Source organism: Pseudoliparis swirei, chromosome 10 (genome assembly GCF_029220125.1).
Source record: "Pseudoliparis swirei isolate HS2019 ecotype Mariana Trench chromosome 10, NWPU_hadal_v1, whole genome shotgun sequence".
Classification (NCBI taxonomy): Eukaryota; Metazoa; Chordata; class Actinopteri; order Perciformes; family Liparidae; genus Pseudoliparis; species Pseudoliparis swirei.
Window position 1 is genome coordinate 13,264,027 of NC_079397.1, and position 17,598 is coordinate 13,281,624.

Here is a 17,598-nt window from a genome sequence, read left to right on the forward strand (position 1 = left end):
TGTGTGTGTGTGTTTGTTGGGAATATGTGCAGAGCCCAGATGAGATGTGAGCAACTGAGAATTGCCCTTTCAACAATACTTTTGAAAGCCACTGCAAGAATTCACCATGTTATTTAATGTAACATCACAATAATAACGACAGCAACGACAACTCTATGCCTGCGCCATTTATTTAGAGTGGCTGGTCCACAGCTGTGCCAGGTCTCTGTGTTGCAGAGCTTATCAGAAGATTAGAGCAGGTATGATACTTTCCACTCGTGTGGCAGCTTCCATGGAGATCACAACCATCACAAACACTACACGCATGCACATAAACAAAGGCATTAATAGATTTGTATTTTTAGAGTCCAAATGGCTGTTGCATATAGATAGCATTAATATGTGTATACATTTTACAACAAATAATTGTTGCTGTTACATTTCAGCCCAATGTCCTGAAGCAACATTTTAAATCGGGTCAATTCATGGTGAAATTGCCCTTTAATGCACTTGTCGGAGAGGATTGTCGGCTTCAAATTTGCACAGTGGAATAGTTTGTAAATCGGCAACAATGCAGGCATCCATTGGGGAGGAATACAAAGGTCAAAGGGCGTGAGTGCTGTGACTGAGAAGCTCTCAGATGCTCTGTAGGTCAGTGTGAAAGCAATACATGTTAACGTGTGTACTTAACGGCGAGTCTGTGGTCAGCGAGCATTACAAACAGGAAGTCCCTCCGTTTAATGGAAGGATTCCCAACTGACACGTATGACAAAGTGCTGCGCTTGAGTAGAGGAAGCTTCATAGGACACTTAGTCGAAGGAATGCATTGTGCAAACTGAGCTGCTTTCCTTGGTGAGGCTGAAGGGACTGATCTATGGAGTGTGTGTGTGTGTGTGTGTGGGGGAGGGGGGTGTACAGATCATACAGCTTAACTCAGCTCCGTCTTGTTTTCTTCTAAATACTCTTTCATCAAGCAAATATACCATCTCATGTGCGTGACAGTCCTGCCCGCCTGTTCTTTCACTGATTAATGAAATGCTATAAACAGGCAAATTAGGTATTTATTATTGTTTTTTGAATGTGTTCTCATTGTTGCCACCCTTGAGCCCACGGCCGCCGTGCTATCACACTCACTATTAACAGTTCAACCTCCCGTACTTTAAAGAGACATGGTAGCATTGTCCATGAGCAGCTTCTTATTTCATCTGAGTGATGTCATGTGACGAGCAGCGGGGGGTCACTCGTCATGCTTTGTGAATTGTTCAAAAGAAGTGCGCCAAAGGGCCGCTCCAATCCGAGCTGACTGGTGTGTGCGTGTGGCGAGTGGGAATATGCATCAGTGGCGCTTGACCGGTAAGAAGACTCACGGGTATAAAAACACTGCTGCATGACAGCTCGACCCTTTTCTTTTGAAATGGAACTTATCCAGAAAGCCCAAAGAACAGTCGACATACTCGGTCAAGTATTGCAAACACCAAATGGCTATATTTAGAAATCAACACATGAATCAACCAACCATCGATCATATTTACAATTTACAAGAAAAGCAGTGAATTACAAAACGTATCAGTAAACAGTTCAGAATGAATATACAAATATAATTTCCAATTATGTTGAAATACTTTAAAATTTTTTTTTTACTTCTAACGCTATTATTGATGTTACATTTCCAGTAAATTTCAGAATTCAGTTTTTGGCAGCTCAGCGTTCCCAGCATGTTTTCATCGCTCGGGCGTCGTCATTACGCAGACTCTCCAACCTCCGTGGCAACCTCTTCTCGCATTCGCTTTTATTATAGTAGATGATGAGGGATTTCCACCTGGAAAATGACAATGTTGTGTCAGTTTTAAATACAGGCGATTAAAAAAAAGGCATGAATGCTTTTTAAGGGGAAATGATGGTGACGGCAAATATAGGAATGAGAGGAATGGACATTAGTCGGTGGTCAAGTTATGAGCTCTGAGCCGTGGCTACAAGAATGTAGTCTTCCAACCACAGTTCCCATAAAAATGGCCTCGTTTCATTATCTTGGTCAAGCTCCTTCATAGCTGCACATTGGTCCGGTTGTTGGCGGGGACAACCTCGCTAGGCGGCTTTCGTTGGGTGTCGATGAACGATATAACCACGATATGATGCAATCGGTTAACTTTACTTCGTATAACGACCAGACACTAATCTTGTTGATTTAATTTGAAATGTTTTAGCAGATATACACTACCGTTCAAAAGTTTGGGGTCATCCAGACAATTTCGTGTCTTCCATGAAAACTCACTTTTATTTATCAAATGAATTGAAAATTGAATAGAAAATATAGTCAAGACATTGACAAGGTTAGAAATAATGATTAATATTTGAAGTATTAATTTTGTTCTTCAAACTTCAAGCTCAAAGGAAGGCCAGTTGTATAGCTTATATCACCAGCATAACTGTTTTCAGCTGTGCTAACATAATTGCACAAGGGTTTTCTAATCAGACATTAGTCTTCTAAGGCGATTAGCAAACACAATGTACCATTAGAACACTGGAGTGATAGTTGATGGAAATGGGCCTCTATACACCTATGGAGATATTTCATTAGAAACCAGACGTTTCCACCTAGAATAGTCATTTACCAAATTAACAATGTATAGTGTGTATTTTTGATTAATGTTATCTTTATTGAAAAAACAGTGCTTTTATTTGAAAAATAAAGACATTTCTAAGTGACCCCAAACTTTTGAACGGTAGTGTATGTCCATTTGTGAGCAGTAGATGGACGTTGTTGCCGTTGGACGGAGCCAGGCCGTCTTTATGCTATGTTGAGTTAACCCACTGCTGGTCACACACACTTTTCTACTCGTTGGCTTTTCAAATGATTAAATTGGAGGAATCGTAGTTTAGTGGTATTTCATTCAATATAATCTGTTGATTATAATCTTTTTTTTTAAATGCTTGCAAACCTGGACGTTGTCTCAAATAAGCGCGTGCCGTCCTCTGTGGCGTCTCCAGATATGAAGTGTTCGTGGGCTGTTCTTGTTTGATGTGAGTTGTTGGCATGTGCGTGCTGCGGTAATGACGTGTCATATCTGTCGTTATCAAAAGCTCCACTGGACAGTTTCTATAAATACTTCACTAAGTGGCAGGAATTTCACAGCTAGGAGACCCCGCCATCTGAGGGCAGAGCGGATTTTCCACTCTCACGATGTTACAAGCTGTGCTAAAGCTTCAGTCAAGGCATTAATGCACTCTCTTCTCCAAGATAGAAATATATATAAATAAAAACCTGTTCTGATGTATATTAATGTCCTTTTCAGTAAAAGTAACATACTGCTGAAAGAGAATTATTAAATAACCCAAAATCAAATTTTCTTTCTTCAAAATTCTTCTCCTTTTTCTTCTTTAACTTCATCTCAGGTGAAGAATACATGACAGGCTTGGCCGACTTTATGATCTGTATATTTCTGTCTCTTTCTAGCTATAAAATCATTGTGATGATATCACAGTGCTGGCTAGAGGTAAGCAGTGCAGAACCACTGACTCCATGACATCCTCCTCTAAATTAAACCTCCTTGTTCAGTTTGCCTTAATGTAATTTAGGGTATGATACAAAACCGCGTATTTTGACCATCAGATAACAAACGTCCCTGTTTTCTGCACAAATCCTTCAACTTACCCGTTTCAGGCAGCGGTTGCTGTTGCGAATGGACTCCATCAGCTGGCCGTGCGCTGACCTCACTGGCGTGGACGGCCTGCTGCCCTCCTCCCCTCTCCTCTCCACCGACAGGGGCCTCAGCGCGTTCTTGAGCTCCCTCAGGATGCTACTCGTCTCTTCTTTCCCCGTCTCCTTCCCCGTCTTCTTGCCCTTTTTGCCCTTTGTCTTTCTCACCTTCTTGCCGCCGCCGGCCTCGTGCGCCTTGATGACCTCCGCGATCATCCTGGTGGGCTTCTTCTGCCGCTGAGTGGGAGGCGGTGGGGGAGGCGGCGGGGGAGGAGGCGGGGGAGGAGGCGGGGGAGGGGGAGAGGGAGGTGGAGCAGGTGGCGTCTGTTTTTTAGCCAGGTCCCTCCTGGGGAGTTTGGGCGAGGACCAAGGAGAAGCTCTGGGCGAGCTGTGAGGTGATGAACGAGGAGTTCCTTTCTGGAGACCGAGAGCAAAATGGATGATTACAAATGCATTGGAAACTAGAATGGGCACTCGGTAGAGCGCATACCTTCACATATCACAAGATTGGGCATTGAATTATGAACATGTTGGCATTAGTTGCATGCCAATTGGATTAAAATTGACCGTGCTATGGTAAAAAGAAGATTTTGACCTTTCCATGACCTTGACCTTTGACCTGATTGATCCCAAAATCTAATCAAATGGTCCCCGGATAATAACCAATCCTCCCACCAAATTTCATGCGATTCGGTTCAATACTTTTTGAGTTTTGCGAATAACACGCATACAAATAAATAAATACATAAATAAATAAATACACGGCGATCAAAACGATTTTCAATGCGAAGGTAACTATCGAAGGCTAGTGTGAACAGGTATAAACACAACAAATTCATGTTTTTAAAGTGGCATTTGAAGCATTATCGACGTGAAAGCAGCGGAAACGGCAATGTCCCGACCATGGATGCGTTTGAAAAGTCAAAGGCAGTTGAAGCAGCCGGTTTTGTCAAAGTTGCGTATCATTAGCATTTAGCGCCTACCACTGTTCATCACAGAGATGGGGACTTTGAAAACAGTAATGGGGAACAAAATAGAAGCAGGATGCAATCGTCGGCCTGCTGGCCAGACCGATCGATACAATAATATACAGTTTTATGAGAAATGTCTTATGGTGGAGCAAAGTTGCGTACCAGTGCAGTGGTTCTGGGGTTAAGAGCTCCCTCTGGCGCCGCCTGTTGCAGCCGTCTCTGCTCTTGTAAGCGTTTCTGTCTCTGGCGGTCCTGGTTCCTGGTGAGGATCCCCGTCATGCTCATCCGGGGACCAGGCAGGTTGAACTGGTAGCCCAACTTGATCACGGTGTAGTTTTCCCTCAGTATCTTCACCATCTCCATCTCTACCTGAGGGGAGGAAGCGGGACAACGTCATACCGACAGACGAGGAGATCTGAGCGGGGAGGATTTGCTTGATTGAGACCAAACGGGAAGTGAGAGATGAGAACTCACCTGGGCTCCACACATGTGTCTCTGATTGTGGAACCGAAGCTCAGTCAGGGTGCTGTTTTCGGGAAGTGCTTGAACCATCGCCGTCACGCCCTTTCCACTCACATAGTTGGATTCTATATTCAGACTGGCGATGGAAGAGTTTTCCCTCAGCATCTTACCGATGGCCAGCGCCACGGCGTCGTCGGCGCGGGTGTTGGCGACGCTGAAGACCTTCACGTGTGTGTTGGACCTCAGTGCTTCTGCAAATCGAATCAGGGTTTCCTAAAAAGTAGATTCGATCGTAAAAACATTCTCAGTGTGAAGCATCGAGAGCATCAGTCTATATTCTTTTCACTAGACAACAGTACCCCCCCACACCACCACCACATCGTGGCCAGGGCCTCCCTGATGACCTTTAACTCTTCAGTTAGGCCAGTGTTTACCAAGCTGGTACAAAGGTCCCCAAGAGGAGTTTGGCTTGCTTGTGAAAGCAGAAACAATGTCAATGCTGTTCATTGTTCCAGTTGTAAGACTTGGCTGTGCCAAATATATAACTATGCCCGCCTCTAAATATCATGGCTAGCAGCCTGGTCCCAAAAATAAACTGGCATCCAATCAAAGTTTACTCAACAGTGAAGAGCCGGATGCTCGCCATGGGAAAGTTATCTCATGTCTACGAATGACCAAAATCAAAGCACAGACGAAAGCAGAGGAAACAGAGGAGCTCTGAGGTAAAGAAACCTCTGACCGCGTGTGTCTGCATTCGTACCTGTGAGATATCGTCAATGTTGTTCAGATTAACCTCCGTGAGCTCAGGGTCGTTGCCGAGAGCTCGTTGGAGAGCTTCATCAACAACGGTTGGGTTTCCCATCGCATTCGGGTCGGCAGGTGGAGGGGGGGGAGTCAGTCTCATAGGCTCCACCCTCTGTGGCTTCAGTAGCATTGGGGTGTCGGCCCGTGACTGTGCCTCAGTCTCCTGAGAGGGCTCAGGTTTTAATTTATTATCTTGTTCATCATCATCATCATCCTCATCATCATCCTCCTCATCATTGTCCTCCTCCTCTGTTACAGCTTCCTCTTCTTCCTCACTCTCTTCTTCTTCTTCTTCTTCCTTCTTCTTTAGCGCTTTATGCTTTCTCTGTTCTTTCTCGTTTGTAACATCTTTTTCATCCTCTGCTCCGCTGTTTTCTTCTGTCACACACTCCTCTTGTTCTTCATCCTGTATTTTGATCAAATTATTCAGTGTTTGGAATGCAAAGCTGCAAATATGAGAAGTCGTGTTCTCAAAAGCCATACTGTAAAGTGAACTCAACAACTTTAATAGAAAGAGTGATGTACAATGATTTTCATTTAAGTGCTTCACATGACTTCTTACTTTGAACTTTTTAAGTAATCTGTTTTGAATTCCATCTGATAAAAATTCAAACAAGTTGGCTTCACCTCTGGAACATTGTTCAAATACTAAGCAAATCTAATTCAATCTAATAACTGACCGGTTTGGGGCTTCCTCCACAAATCTCGTCCTCCATCAGTCTGCGTGTCTCATTTTCCCAATACTTCATCAGCAACTCTTTGCTGAAGGTGCCCGTTGGAGTCTTGTCCGTCTGGTCTCTTTGTCTGAGTCCTGTAGGCACGTTGGCGTCAGGATCAATATCCACCAGCTCCTTTTCCAACTCAGCCAACTCTTCGGGGGTGAGGGAAGCCAAAAGCTCGTCTTCATCAACATCTTCGTACTTACTCAACTCTCTGCGGTACCCAAAACAGCTCATGGCCAAAGTGAGATTAGCTCAGACAGGTCAGTATGATTTTTAAACTGCCACAGAAAGACCAGTTCGAGAGTTTCACACAGCCTGGACCCCAAAATGAAGTAGTGGTCAGGGTTTAGAGGTTCAAACAAAAGTCTAGGTCCACCGTGAGGTTGCTGGAGATCCACGGAAATAAGAGGTCCAGTCGAGGTGATCCTTCGACAGCTGAAGCTGGTTGGATGTACCCAGTCCAGTCTGAACCGGATCTATCCTGGCAGGCTGTGTTGCTGTGAGTGTGTTGTGTGTGTCGGTGTCCTCTCCTCTCTAATCTTGCCAGCTGCTGTTTGGGCCTTAAGAGGGGGATCACAGGGGAACGTATTGTGGGCCCCATGATACAGCGTCTTTTTTGGGAGGCGATGCCATGAGAGACAGAGACACAAAAAGCCTGTGAGGTCAGAGACTGGCGTGTCAAAGTAGCAGTCACCACGGCCTGAGCGTCTTCGTTCATGGCCAAAAAAGACCAACGGAACAGAACTATGAAGATAAACTGAGCGAATGCGTCTGGAAAACTCTCGATCCGTGCGTCCATGTTGGCACGTCCTCTGTTGTTGTCAGTTGATGTCGTCATATAATGTTCAAACTGCCATGACATGGAAAAGATACGGACTGGAGAAGCAAAGACAATGGCCGATTGGTTTCTGAATGTTTGTTCCTGAATTCTTTGCAAGAGATAATGGGACTTCAGGGCTGATATGGGCTGAGATACGTGGTGTTCCTCCCCCTCCCCTTCACTCGTTAGCTGTCGGGTGACTTTGTAGATTTTAACATGAGCGTCACGAGTAAGTAACCGCACAGCAAGCAAGAGAGAGCCCCAACCTCCAGTAGTGTGTACAAGTATTCAGCCATATAGCAATTATTTCACCGCTTACTGAAATTCCTAATGAAAGAATGCAACTTTAACACTTTCAAATATGACAGATATCATTTCATTTTGCAGTTGGTTAACTTACCTATACACTTTAACAATCCACCTCTGGTCCATAGGAGAGCAACAGCTGGACCAGTTCATGCCTGTAAATAGCCAAACATCGGAGCTCGAATGAATGAGAAACACGAGCATATGCATTGCACGCCACACACACACCTCTATAGTGACCAGGATGCTTTGCAGCGGGTCCAGGTCAGGACTCGCTGCAGCTGCCAGCCACATCTCAGCACAGGTCACATCACCCGTTGGAAACAGCAAAGCACAGAGGAGTCTATCTGAGGTCCCCTGTAACAGGAAGAAAGTGAGGGACGGAAAACAGTGAAAAACAAATGCTAAAAGAAGAAAACACGGCATCGAGAAAAATGTTCATTAGATTGCGGTTTGAGACACAGTGTTGTCCGGTGACAGAACTGCAAAACAGCGATAAACAGAGGGCTCTTTGTGGAACGGCCACAGTGACAACACTGCAGAGCTGTGAGGTGCGGAGAGCGATGTGTCACAGTCCAGTTTGATCAGGCTGCAAAGTAGCAGGAACACAATGTGCATTTTTATTTCCGTGTGTAACTGGATTCTCTTTTTTAAACGCAGATATTCCCAAGCTTCAGGCATGACAATAAGGTCACGTCCAGTGCTTCAGGGTGATTGGGTGCTCGTTTGCATTGAGGTCAGCTCACAGTATGTGTCCTTCCTATGCAGCTCTGTGGAGACGTTCGGGTTGGCTCCGTGCCCCAGGAGCCGCTCGACATAGTCCAGGTTTCCAGATCCAGATGCATCATACAGAAAAATATGTCGCCATCGCTGGCCCAGTGGAGGAGCCCAGGGACAAATACAACAAGGTGAGGATGATATGGTGGTACTCTACATACAAACATGACTGATGTTAAGCAGGACACAATATATATAGCTATATTTGTGTTTTGTTTTTTTGTTTACCTTGCTATATCAGCATATCCAAAACTCCAGTGTTGCCAATATCAGCTGCGATCCCCAAAGCAGTCACCCCGTGGAAGCAGCAGCATCAGAATAGCCGGACAGCTCCCCTGGCGCAAGAGATGAGAGGAAAGGACATAAAGAAGGTAGTAAAGAAGCTGAACTCTCTCCCCATCCTCCCACTCCGTCTTCTTTCAGACTCACATGTCTGAATGCTGCTAGTTCAATTTATGTTGTCTATATGTTTACATGTTCTTTTACTATTTTTGCACTTTATGTTGTCTATGCACTTTATGTTGTCTATATGTTCACATGTTCTTTTACTATTTTTGCACTTTATGTTGTCTATGCACTTTATGTTGTCTATATGTTGCACAATTCAATTCACTTTATGTTGGACAGAAGAGAAATGTAATTTCAATCTTCTGTATGTTTGCACATATGAAAAATTGACAAATAAAACTGACTTTGACTTTGACTTTGATGAGAGCAAGGAAGGAGGAAATGTGAACGTCATCCTAGATGTTGAGTTCTGATTCCATCATGTCCGCATCAATGCAGCGCTGTTCACCTCTGCAGCTCCGTGGGTGGCTACACACCTGCTCCACAGGGTTACCATGACGAGCGTTACGACCATGTCGTACGATCTCTGTCTCACTGCTACGAAATGTAAACTAAGCAACCTACATTGGCAAAGGATGTACACCAACAGAAGACATCCAGCAATACATCGCTAATATAGGCAATTTCTAATAACCCTGTTTATAAAAGTTAAAAAGCTTCAGGTGGCATTTAATGATGCTTTCAGAATCCTTTTCAAGTTTCCCAGATGGACAAGTGCAAGTCAGATGTTTGTGACCTGTAATTTTCCCACTTTCCACGCAGTTTTGAGGAATTTTATATATAAATTTGAACGTCGATTGAGTGTCTCAGAGAATTTAGTTATAAAAGCCTTGGCGGACAGCACTGATTGATACCAGGTATTTGTCTTGTTTCTGGAAGCAATGGAACAAGTGTTTTTTAACCACGAGTGATTTTTTAGCTGTAATGGTTGGACCTATGTCCTGGTATTGTATTTTATTGTATTGTATTGTATTGTATTATATTTTTACCTTCGAATTGAAAATGCAAAAGGTAATGTTTTGATCGCCGTGTATTTATTTATTTATTATTTATTTATTTATTTATTTGTATGCGTGTTATTCGCATCACAAAAAAAGTTTTAAACCGAATCGCATTAAATTTGGTGGGATGGTTGGTTATTATCCGGGGACCATTTGATTAGATTTTGGGATCAATCGGGTCAAAGGTCAAGGTCATGGAAAGGTCAACATCTTCTTTTTACCATAGCACGGTCAATTGTTATCCAATTGGCATGCAACTAATGCCAACATGTTCATAATTCAATGCCCAATCTTGTGATATGCGAAGGTATGCGCTCTACCGAGTGCCCAGTCTAGTTGTATTGTGTGTTTGTTGTTTTATGGACTCATGGGTCTGGAATAAAGGAATATATCTATAAAAGATGTAAATAAGTGATGAGTGGAGGAGTGACTGTGTGAGCCGGCCAATCAGCAGAGGAGACCCCTTTCTGATGTTGGTGTTGTGAGGTGAAGCTCCAAGCTGCGGCAGCATCCTGACATTTTCCACCTGGAGTCAACACTGCTACGAAAACACCATCAACGTAATGTTAAAGTTGAAAGTATGTCCTTTAATTTGCACTTGAATTAATTAAATTAATTTTCAGATGCTGAATGGTCTTTGGCTAAGCCTCTCAGCCTGCAGCACCACATGCGGGGTCTCATGGCTGTGGCTGCACAGCTGCTGCGTGGAGAGGCAGCTGTCGCTTTCTCTGAAGGCAGACACACAACCTCACAGCTCCTACACGCATCACCTGGAGAAACACAACCACCATCCGCACAGGACGCCGGGGGAAGCGTGTGTAGTATTCACAGGGGGAATACGGGGAGTTCATGCACAAAGACGTGAGCACAAAAGCTAAGGAAATAACTTCAACACCACGTGCACATATTATTGTGCTGAAACAACGATAGACAGATTTGAATAAAAAAAACATCATCTTCATAACGTTGTCAATGTTTGGTTCCTTCCCCCTGATCCAAGGGAGAATAGGAGGAGTCAATTGAAAGCAGTTGATGCCCCTTACATTATTTAATTCAAGATTTCAACATGTTTTTATTATCTCTCCAATGAATAAGTCAATAAATAGCCCCATCTTCCTGCTCCAAAGTCATTCATTTCTATATCGAGGGAAACAGTGAGGATTATTGTCTCCGAATAAAAACAACAGTTCTGTGCAAAAAAAAATCGAACAATGTGCCCGGTAACTTGTAACGGTCACATCTGCATGTAGTTTACGCTTTGGCCATAGCTGCAGGCATGCAACTTGTTTAACCATGTGTCACCCTCTGCTCGAAAAGGTGTCACATGTGAGTACTTAAGTATGAATCTCAATTCATACAAAGTGGAATTGTGTTAGTAGCATCAATCTGTCTCACCTGGCGGTCTGAAAGTGGGCCATCTTTTGGTTTTGTCTGGGTTATATTTACATGTGACCTGCTCCAGATGACAAGACTCAGCTCAGAGGGCCGGTTGCATGTTCAAACTGGGGTGTCCAAAGTTCTGCTTTTCCTGAATGTGACACTTTGACTTTATTCAAACTAGGTCATTTAGCATTGAATGGAAGAATAACTATTTGTATTATTGTTCTTTAAAGTTGTTTAAAGTTATCTCAAAGCACAGTACTTTTTCCCTGAATCTTCTCCTCTGTGACTGGTATTGATTTAATAATGGAATGCAATTTTGGCTTTTACTTAAACAGTATGTTGTAGGAACATTGTGCAGCTGAACTTTCAATTCAACAACGGCAACATTGTATTTGAGGAAATAAGCCAATGTCAATATAAATGTAATCTACAAAAAATTTCTAAAATACTGGTACTTTTTGTTGTTTACCATATTGATCTATTATTGCACAATGTTGTTAATAGATTTTAATTGTAATTATGTTATGGCACCGAGTCAAATTCCTTGTATGTCCAACATGCTTGGCTAATAAATTATTTTGATTTTGATTCTGAAATAGATTGATAATAAAATAAAAAGCTGAAATAATAAAGCACAGATGATGGCTAAAAATCAACTCATACTATGCGTCCATCATTGACAAAAATAATTATATTAGCACTTTTTATTTGACTATTTAAAATGTTCTAGCTTTTGGGAATAACCTTGACATATTCTAAGATAAATATTCCCCCAAGAGAACAAGCGCCCACTTTTCTCCTGATGAACAAATTGATACGTGGGAGTTTCTGGAAAAAGTCTGAGACAGCGTCAACGTGTGACACAGTGACTCAGCCTGTAGGCGGCCTCTCCACCGCGTCGAAAGACTTCACCAATCTGTCTGTAGTGGAAGCAGACGGCCGGCCCATCCTCAAGTTTCACTCCACGCTCGGCCATCCCACACACACACAAACACACACACACACGCACACATAATGAGCTCTCTCTTGGAACTGAACACACTTTATTTCATGCATCGGATTTGAGCAACCACGGATTATTGCTCCATATGAGGAAAAAAGTAAGTAGTTGAATTTCTTTTACACTAATTGTGTGTTGTCAAATTGTACAGACTAATATACTGATGCAGATATGCCATTTCTTAATTGACACTTTCCCACTTCCACTTAAGTAGCTGAATTATTATTTATATTTGGAGTAAGGATGATATCCGAAATAATTGCAAAGGATCCGTTTCTTCACAATTTTTCAGGGTTAAAAGAAATGTCTCTTTGATTTCTGAAGACTGTCCATCACTTTAGGAGAATAAAAGTCGTGGAGAATAGTTCCTTTAAGAGGTATTTTAATGTGTCTACAGTGTCTGTGGCGTTACAACCTTTCAATGAGAGACAATGATGTGAAAGGACACATGGACACAATTTTCTTTCACTCAATATATTGAATCGGAGAGAACAGCACGTGTGCTCCCAGAAGTCCATCTGCATATTAACTGTGTCCTGCTGCGAGCATTTTTTTTTACGAGAATGAGAATTTCTTTGAAGCGAACCGCATTCCAGCCTGTCGGCCTGGCAACTTTGAAGTCCGATTCATCAGATTTGATCTCATTGCATGTTTTGGCATTTGATCCTCTGTAGAGGTGCTGAAGTGGTTTTATTAAATTTGGATTAGGGCTGCAACTAATAATTATTTTTAACCCTTGTGTTGCCTTAGGGTCATTTTGAATCATATCACCCCCCCCCCCGCTTTAATTTTTTTATTTGACCCTTTATTAATGTTGTTGTTTCGGGTCTTCAAAAACAACAAAAAAAAATAAACAACTTCACACTAAACAATATAAACAATAATTATATTTTAATTTTTTATTTTTTTTTATTGAAAAATTGAAAAAAAAATAAAAAAATAATAATAAAAATAAAAAAAACAAAACAGTGAGGAATTGATGATGATTAAATCAAAAAAATGAACACAAGGGTTAATTCATCTGCTGATTATTTTTCCTCATTAATCATAAATAAAACAACGCTTCACAATTTATTAATAGATTGATTAATTGAGAAATGGTTGATAAAATATAAAACTAAAAAGTAGTTACGTAATTGTTAACAAAGTAAAAGTACGACATTAAATCGGATCCTCTGTTTGAGAAATAGATCATGCCCAGTATTTTAACATATATAATATTTACCATTTCATTTCAGCATGCATAATGCATGTGTTAACTGATTTAAGAAGCCCTAAACAAGAGACTATCATAATTGATTCACAGTTGATTTGCTTCGCAAAAATTGTTCATGGATTATTTTTATTTAACGGTATGCACGTTTAAGAATAAGATCGGACCAATAAAAGCATCTGCAGACAAATTAAAAACTCTATATTGTATATAAACTGTACTCTATATAAATATACTGTCGCCTGATTTTCTTTTAGATCTTGAAAGCACCTTGTCTCCTCTTGAGTCTGTTCACAAGTTTGAATCTCTGCTCCGGAAAATTTGGGACGCCGATAACTGATGATGTGAGCAAGCTGTCATCATTGGTGAGACTAATGAATTCCTACAATACTTATCAAATTCATGAATCATAATCATTCCATTGAGACTTTGAGATCACTGATGTTATCTCTCAAACATATTTTTCTCTCTTGATCTCTGTCATAGAATGAGAATATCCCCTCTGATTATGAGATTCCCATTAGTTACATTCCCAAAGAAGTGGTACGTATGAATACAAAGCAGAAATTATTTGAGCTGATGGAAGACTTTGAAAAAAGGATGCTAATTTCTTTGGGCCCTACATCTTCAGGCTGGCACGTGCTGGGTGGTGTTGAATATCTATCCTTTGGAGCAAAGTCTTCGTAAGCTGGCCAGCATGTTTGGTGCCATTTCTTCCAACAAAGAAAATATAATTATCTTCATTGCCATGCTGAAGAGTTTACGCTTCACCTTCGACCATGAGGAACTGGTAAGCAATCCTGATGGCTTGTGCAAATTGGGGACGAGTGAGTAACATTCAGGGACTCTTCTGTGCATGTAAATTGCACATTTTAATTATTTTATTGTCTGATTTCCCAGGAAACGGCGATGCAAGTCTTCCAGTGTCACTATCGGGAAGGGAGCCTAATATCCGGTCTTTACTTTGACTACATCAAAGACGTCTTACATGCCGCCTCTCAGGGAACATCCGACTTCTCCTGCAAGCCGCCGCCGTGCGTTAATCCACAACAAACACCAGGTACAATCAATCATTTGCGTTGACATTTTTTCATTTTGAATGACAGCTTAGCGGCCTATTTGTGGGCAGATATTGATTTGGGGTCGGGGACACACAGCTGGGGATAGGAACCAGATATGTAACCTTGAACACATGGTCAATTCGGATCATTTAAAGAATGATATCATTACTAACATCACCAGGATTGGCGTGGCCACTATCAGATGTCTACAGTGTGACTGTCGTCTGAATTTTCCTGTAATATTTCTGTTTTCCACCAGGGGGTCGGGAGGAGAGTCGGCAGTCCAGTTGGTTCAAGAGAGCTCCCTTACTTCTGGTTCTCATCCCCTTCACAGCGTGTGTTGTTGTCATAGTGTACCTGGTAAGTGAACCAACTCAAACAGAAATACCTACTGTTGATAGAGAGACAGAGAGTGTTTTGTTCTTGTGCCGTAAAAAGCTTTCTACGAGCGCCATCATCAGATCAAAACCTTAAATGGCCCCATACTTTGCTTCATGGTGTTTAGCGCCAAGAAGCAAGCGCTATCATTCTTCTACACTGGACTGAGATGGAGCTGCTAGCGGGTCTGCAGACAGTTTTCCTGCAACTGTAAAAGCTCCTTTTGTGTTCCTTCATAAAGTATATTGTTGCACAGTCATCGCACTATTCAGACAGATAATTGTATGTGTGTACTAAAGGGCAATATTGTCATAAAGCATGAATAGAGCAATTATTGCAATTCATAAGACTCGCCATTTTCAACATGGCCTCCTGGCTCTTTATGAATGAAAAATTCAGCTGGGAGCAATTTCACAATAAGTTATTCAGCGAGGATGTTATCTTTGTTTTACATGATAGTTTGAGTGTAGCTCAAATGATAGTTGTTCTCTTGGGTTTTTTTATATTATGAGAAACCTAAGAGCCCCCATCTAAAGATATCCGTCCTTGGTAGTATATGTTCCATCAACTACAGTCTCTTGGGCCTTTTGGTTTGTGTGGGTCAGCCCAATAATGCCTAAATGATATCGTGCCTTCAATTTTGTGAGCACTTCCAGGAAGGAAGTTCTTGTATAATGAACAAGTGCTCATCAAATATTCAGCGGTACTTTGAGGCTGTTTTTACCTAATGTAAGGATTTCCGCTTTGGAGATGTATTATCTGTCATTCGTTCGTCCTAGAAAACAAGATTTAAGAAACACCGTTCAGATTGTGAGTGTGATTTTTCTAGCATTCTTTTTCTCATTTCCAGGTCAAGTCTGGGAGGCTTTTAGCCGTGCACAACCCTGAAAATAGCCGATTGGCCCCTTCTGACATGGTCCCAACTGTGTCTGTCTCCATCCCACTTCAGACACTCACCCACGCTGCTGACACTCAGCCAGTGGGGGAGGCGGTCCCTGAACATGAGAGCGGATGAAGCATGATTAATAGAAGAGGGAAATGTGGACTGCAGTATACCAACTCACTCTCCAGGTTATTGTGTTAGCGGCAGGAGCCTGCTGGATAACCCAGTGCGGTGTGACTCTTCCTCTGCTTCCACTCATCTGAGTGCATGGACCCGGGCTACGAGAGAAAAGTCACCTGCTGTGAAAGCAGTGTGCCCAGGCACTTTTAGCACTTAACCATCCAAAGCGGGTTTTTTGAGGAAGCACTCACTGCACAATGGCTGGTTATGTCCCAAAATGGCTGGTGAAGTACATTAATTGTCTCGTCTTGGCCAGTGTTCAGCAGCATTTGGCTCGCCTTCTCTCAACAGACCGAGTTTTTTACATTTTTTTATTGCTGCCACTCTGAACTATTGCCAACTCTTCAATTTTGAGCTGTGATCAAATGTACTGCTGGAGCTTCACATCAAATGAATCCACACTGTTTGGAAGATTTCCTTCTGAGATGGGACTCCTGTCATCAATTTGTTGGCCGTGTCCCGATGGTTACAGAGACCTTTGTCCTTTTACTGATCTAGAGTCAAGAGTCAACACACTGTCCAACCTGCTCCGTGTGTTCTGGCTTCTACTGCGACACATTGGGGGTATATGCAAACAAGTACATTCCTATCAATACAGCTTATTTCTTTTTTTAAATGTAGTTGTTTTCATCAGAGGTAAAAGCGTGATAAAAGAAGCTGCATGTGATCTATTGCCGCTTGGCTTGTACTTGTTGACGTTATTCTGATCTGTCACAAATTGCCATCCTTCCAGCCACAATCAACACGCCGAGCATTTCAACAAGCGTCCCACTTTGTGTTTCAAAGATCTGACCAGATGGCAGATATCCACCAACAGAGGCACTTTGAATCCCGTCATTGTGTCTCAAAGCTGTTGCCCAGTGATCTATAGCTGCTGCCCGGCCACAGCGAGTGTGTTTTTAATGCCTTGTTCACTGAGTCAGTCGTATTCAGTCATGAGAACATGACTCCCCGAGGGAGAGCGCTCTTGTACTGTATGTGTCAGAGAGAGGGTGCGAGGGATGGGCAGACAGGCCGAGGGAAAGGGAGATAGATGGATAGATGGATGGACGGACGGATGAGCTCAGCGAGAAGCATAAGGAGGGCTTGTTCTTGCCACAAAAGAAGTGGCCGTAGGCTGGAGGAAATGCCAATTACAAACACGACTGATGTCGGCAGATCTCTATGAATCAAAAGGCAAAAAATCTTTCCAGACCACAGGCAATGTAGCCTCTTCTTCAGAGGATGGTTAGTACTTAAAAAACTGTTTTCTGTATTCGATTGAATTGCGTCCAAAACACATCAATGAAAAATGGGAAGGTATACCTACATTAAATTGTGTTCATGTTATAGACCAGGTCTACCACAATGTGTTTTTGTTTTTCTGGTGACTAATTTAAACATCTGTGTTTTGTGAAAATGTGCATTTGTATTGTATTTGAGATATTTAAGTTATTTTGAACACCACTTACAATATATTATTAACTTTTTCTCCAATTATAATGTTTCAAATACACAATGGAACAATTCAAGTCACCAATGTCAGGGTGGACAAAATAGTGTGAACATTCTGTGAAAGTAACTGAATCAGCGTTGCAAAGCTTGCTCCAGTTGTAGCAGATTACAATGTGGAT

At 42.1% G+C, this 17,598-nt stretch overlaps 2 protein-coding genes across 2 annotated transcripts; one reads left to right on the forward strand and one right to left on the reverse strand.

Moving 5' to 3' along the window:
• Positions 1-152: 152 nt before the first annotated feature.
• Positions 153-8,597, reverse strand: lmod2b (leiomodin 2 (cardiac) b). Its single transcript, XM_056424469.1, has 9 exons — positions 8,508-8,597; positions 7,990-8,118; positions 7,856-7,916; positions 6,594-7,511; positions 5,870-6,319; positions 5,122-5,382; positions 4,810-5,016; positions 3,632-4,093; positions 153-1,798 (listed from the first exon to the last, which is right to left on the reverse strand). Exons 4-9 carry the CDS (start codon positions 6,867-6,869, stop codon positions 1,772-1,774), a joined length of 1,683 nt encoding a protein of 560 aa, XP_056280444.1. The 5' UTR covers positions 6,870-7,511; positions 7,856-7,916; positions 7,990-8,118; positions 8,508-8,597; the 3' UTR covers positions 153-1,771.
• Positions 8,598-12,316: 3,719 nt separating this feature from the next.
• LOC130200679 (uncharacterized) lies at positions 12,317-17,579 on the forward strand. Its single transcript, XM_056425142.1, has 7 exons — positions 12,317-12,370; positions 13,741-13,848; positions 13,970-14,026; positions 14,115-14,273; positions 14,384-14,543; positions 14,804-14,904; positions 15,773-17,579. The coding sequence occupies exons 1-7, from the start codon at positions 12,359-12,361 to the stop codon at positions 15,935-15,937; spliced, it is 762 nt and encodes a 253-aa protein (XP_056281117.1). The 5' UTR covers positions 12,317-12,358; the 3' UTR covers positions 15,938-17,579.
• The last annotated feature ends 19 nt before the right edge of the window (positions 17,580-17,598 follow it).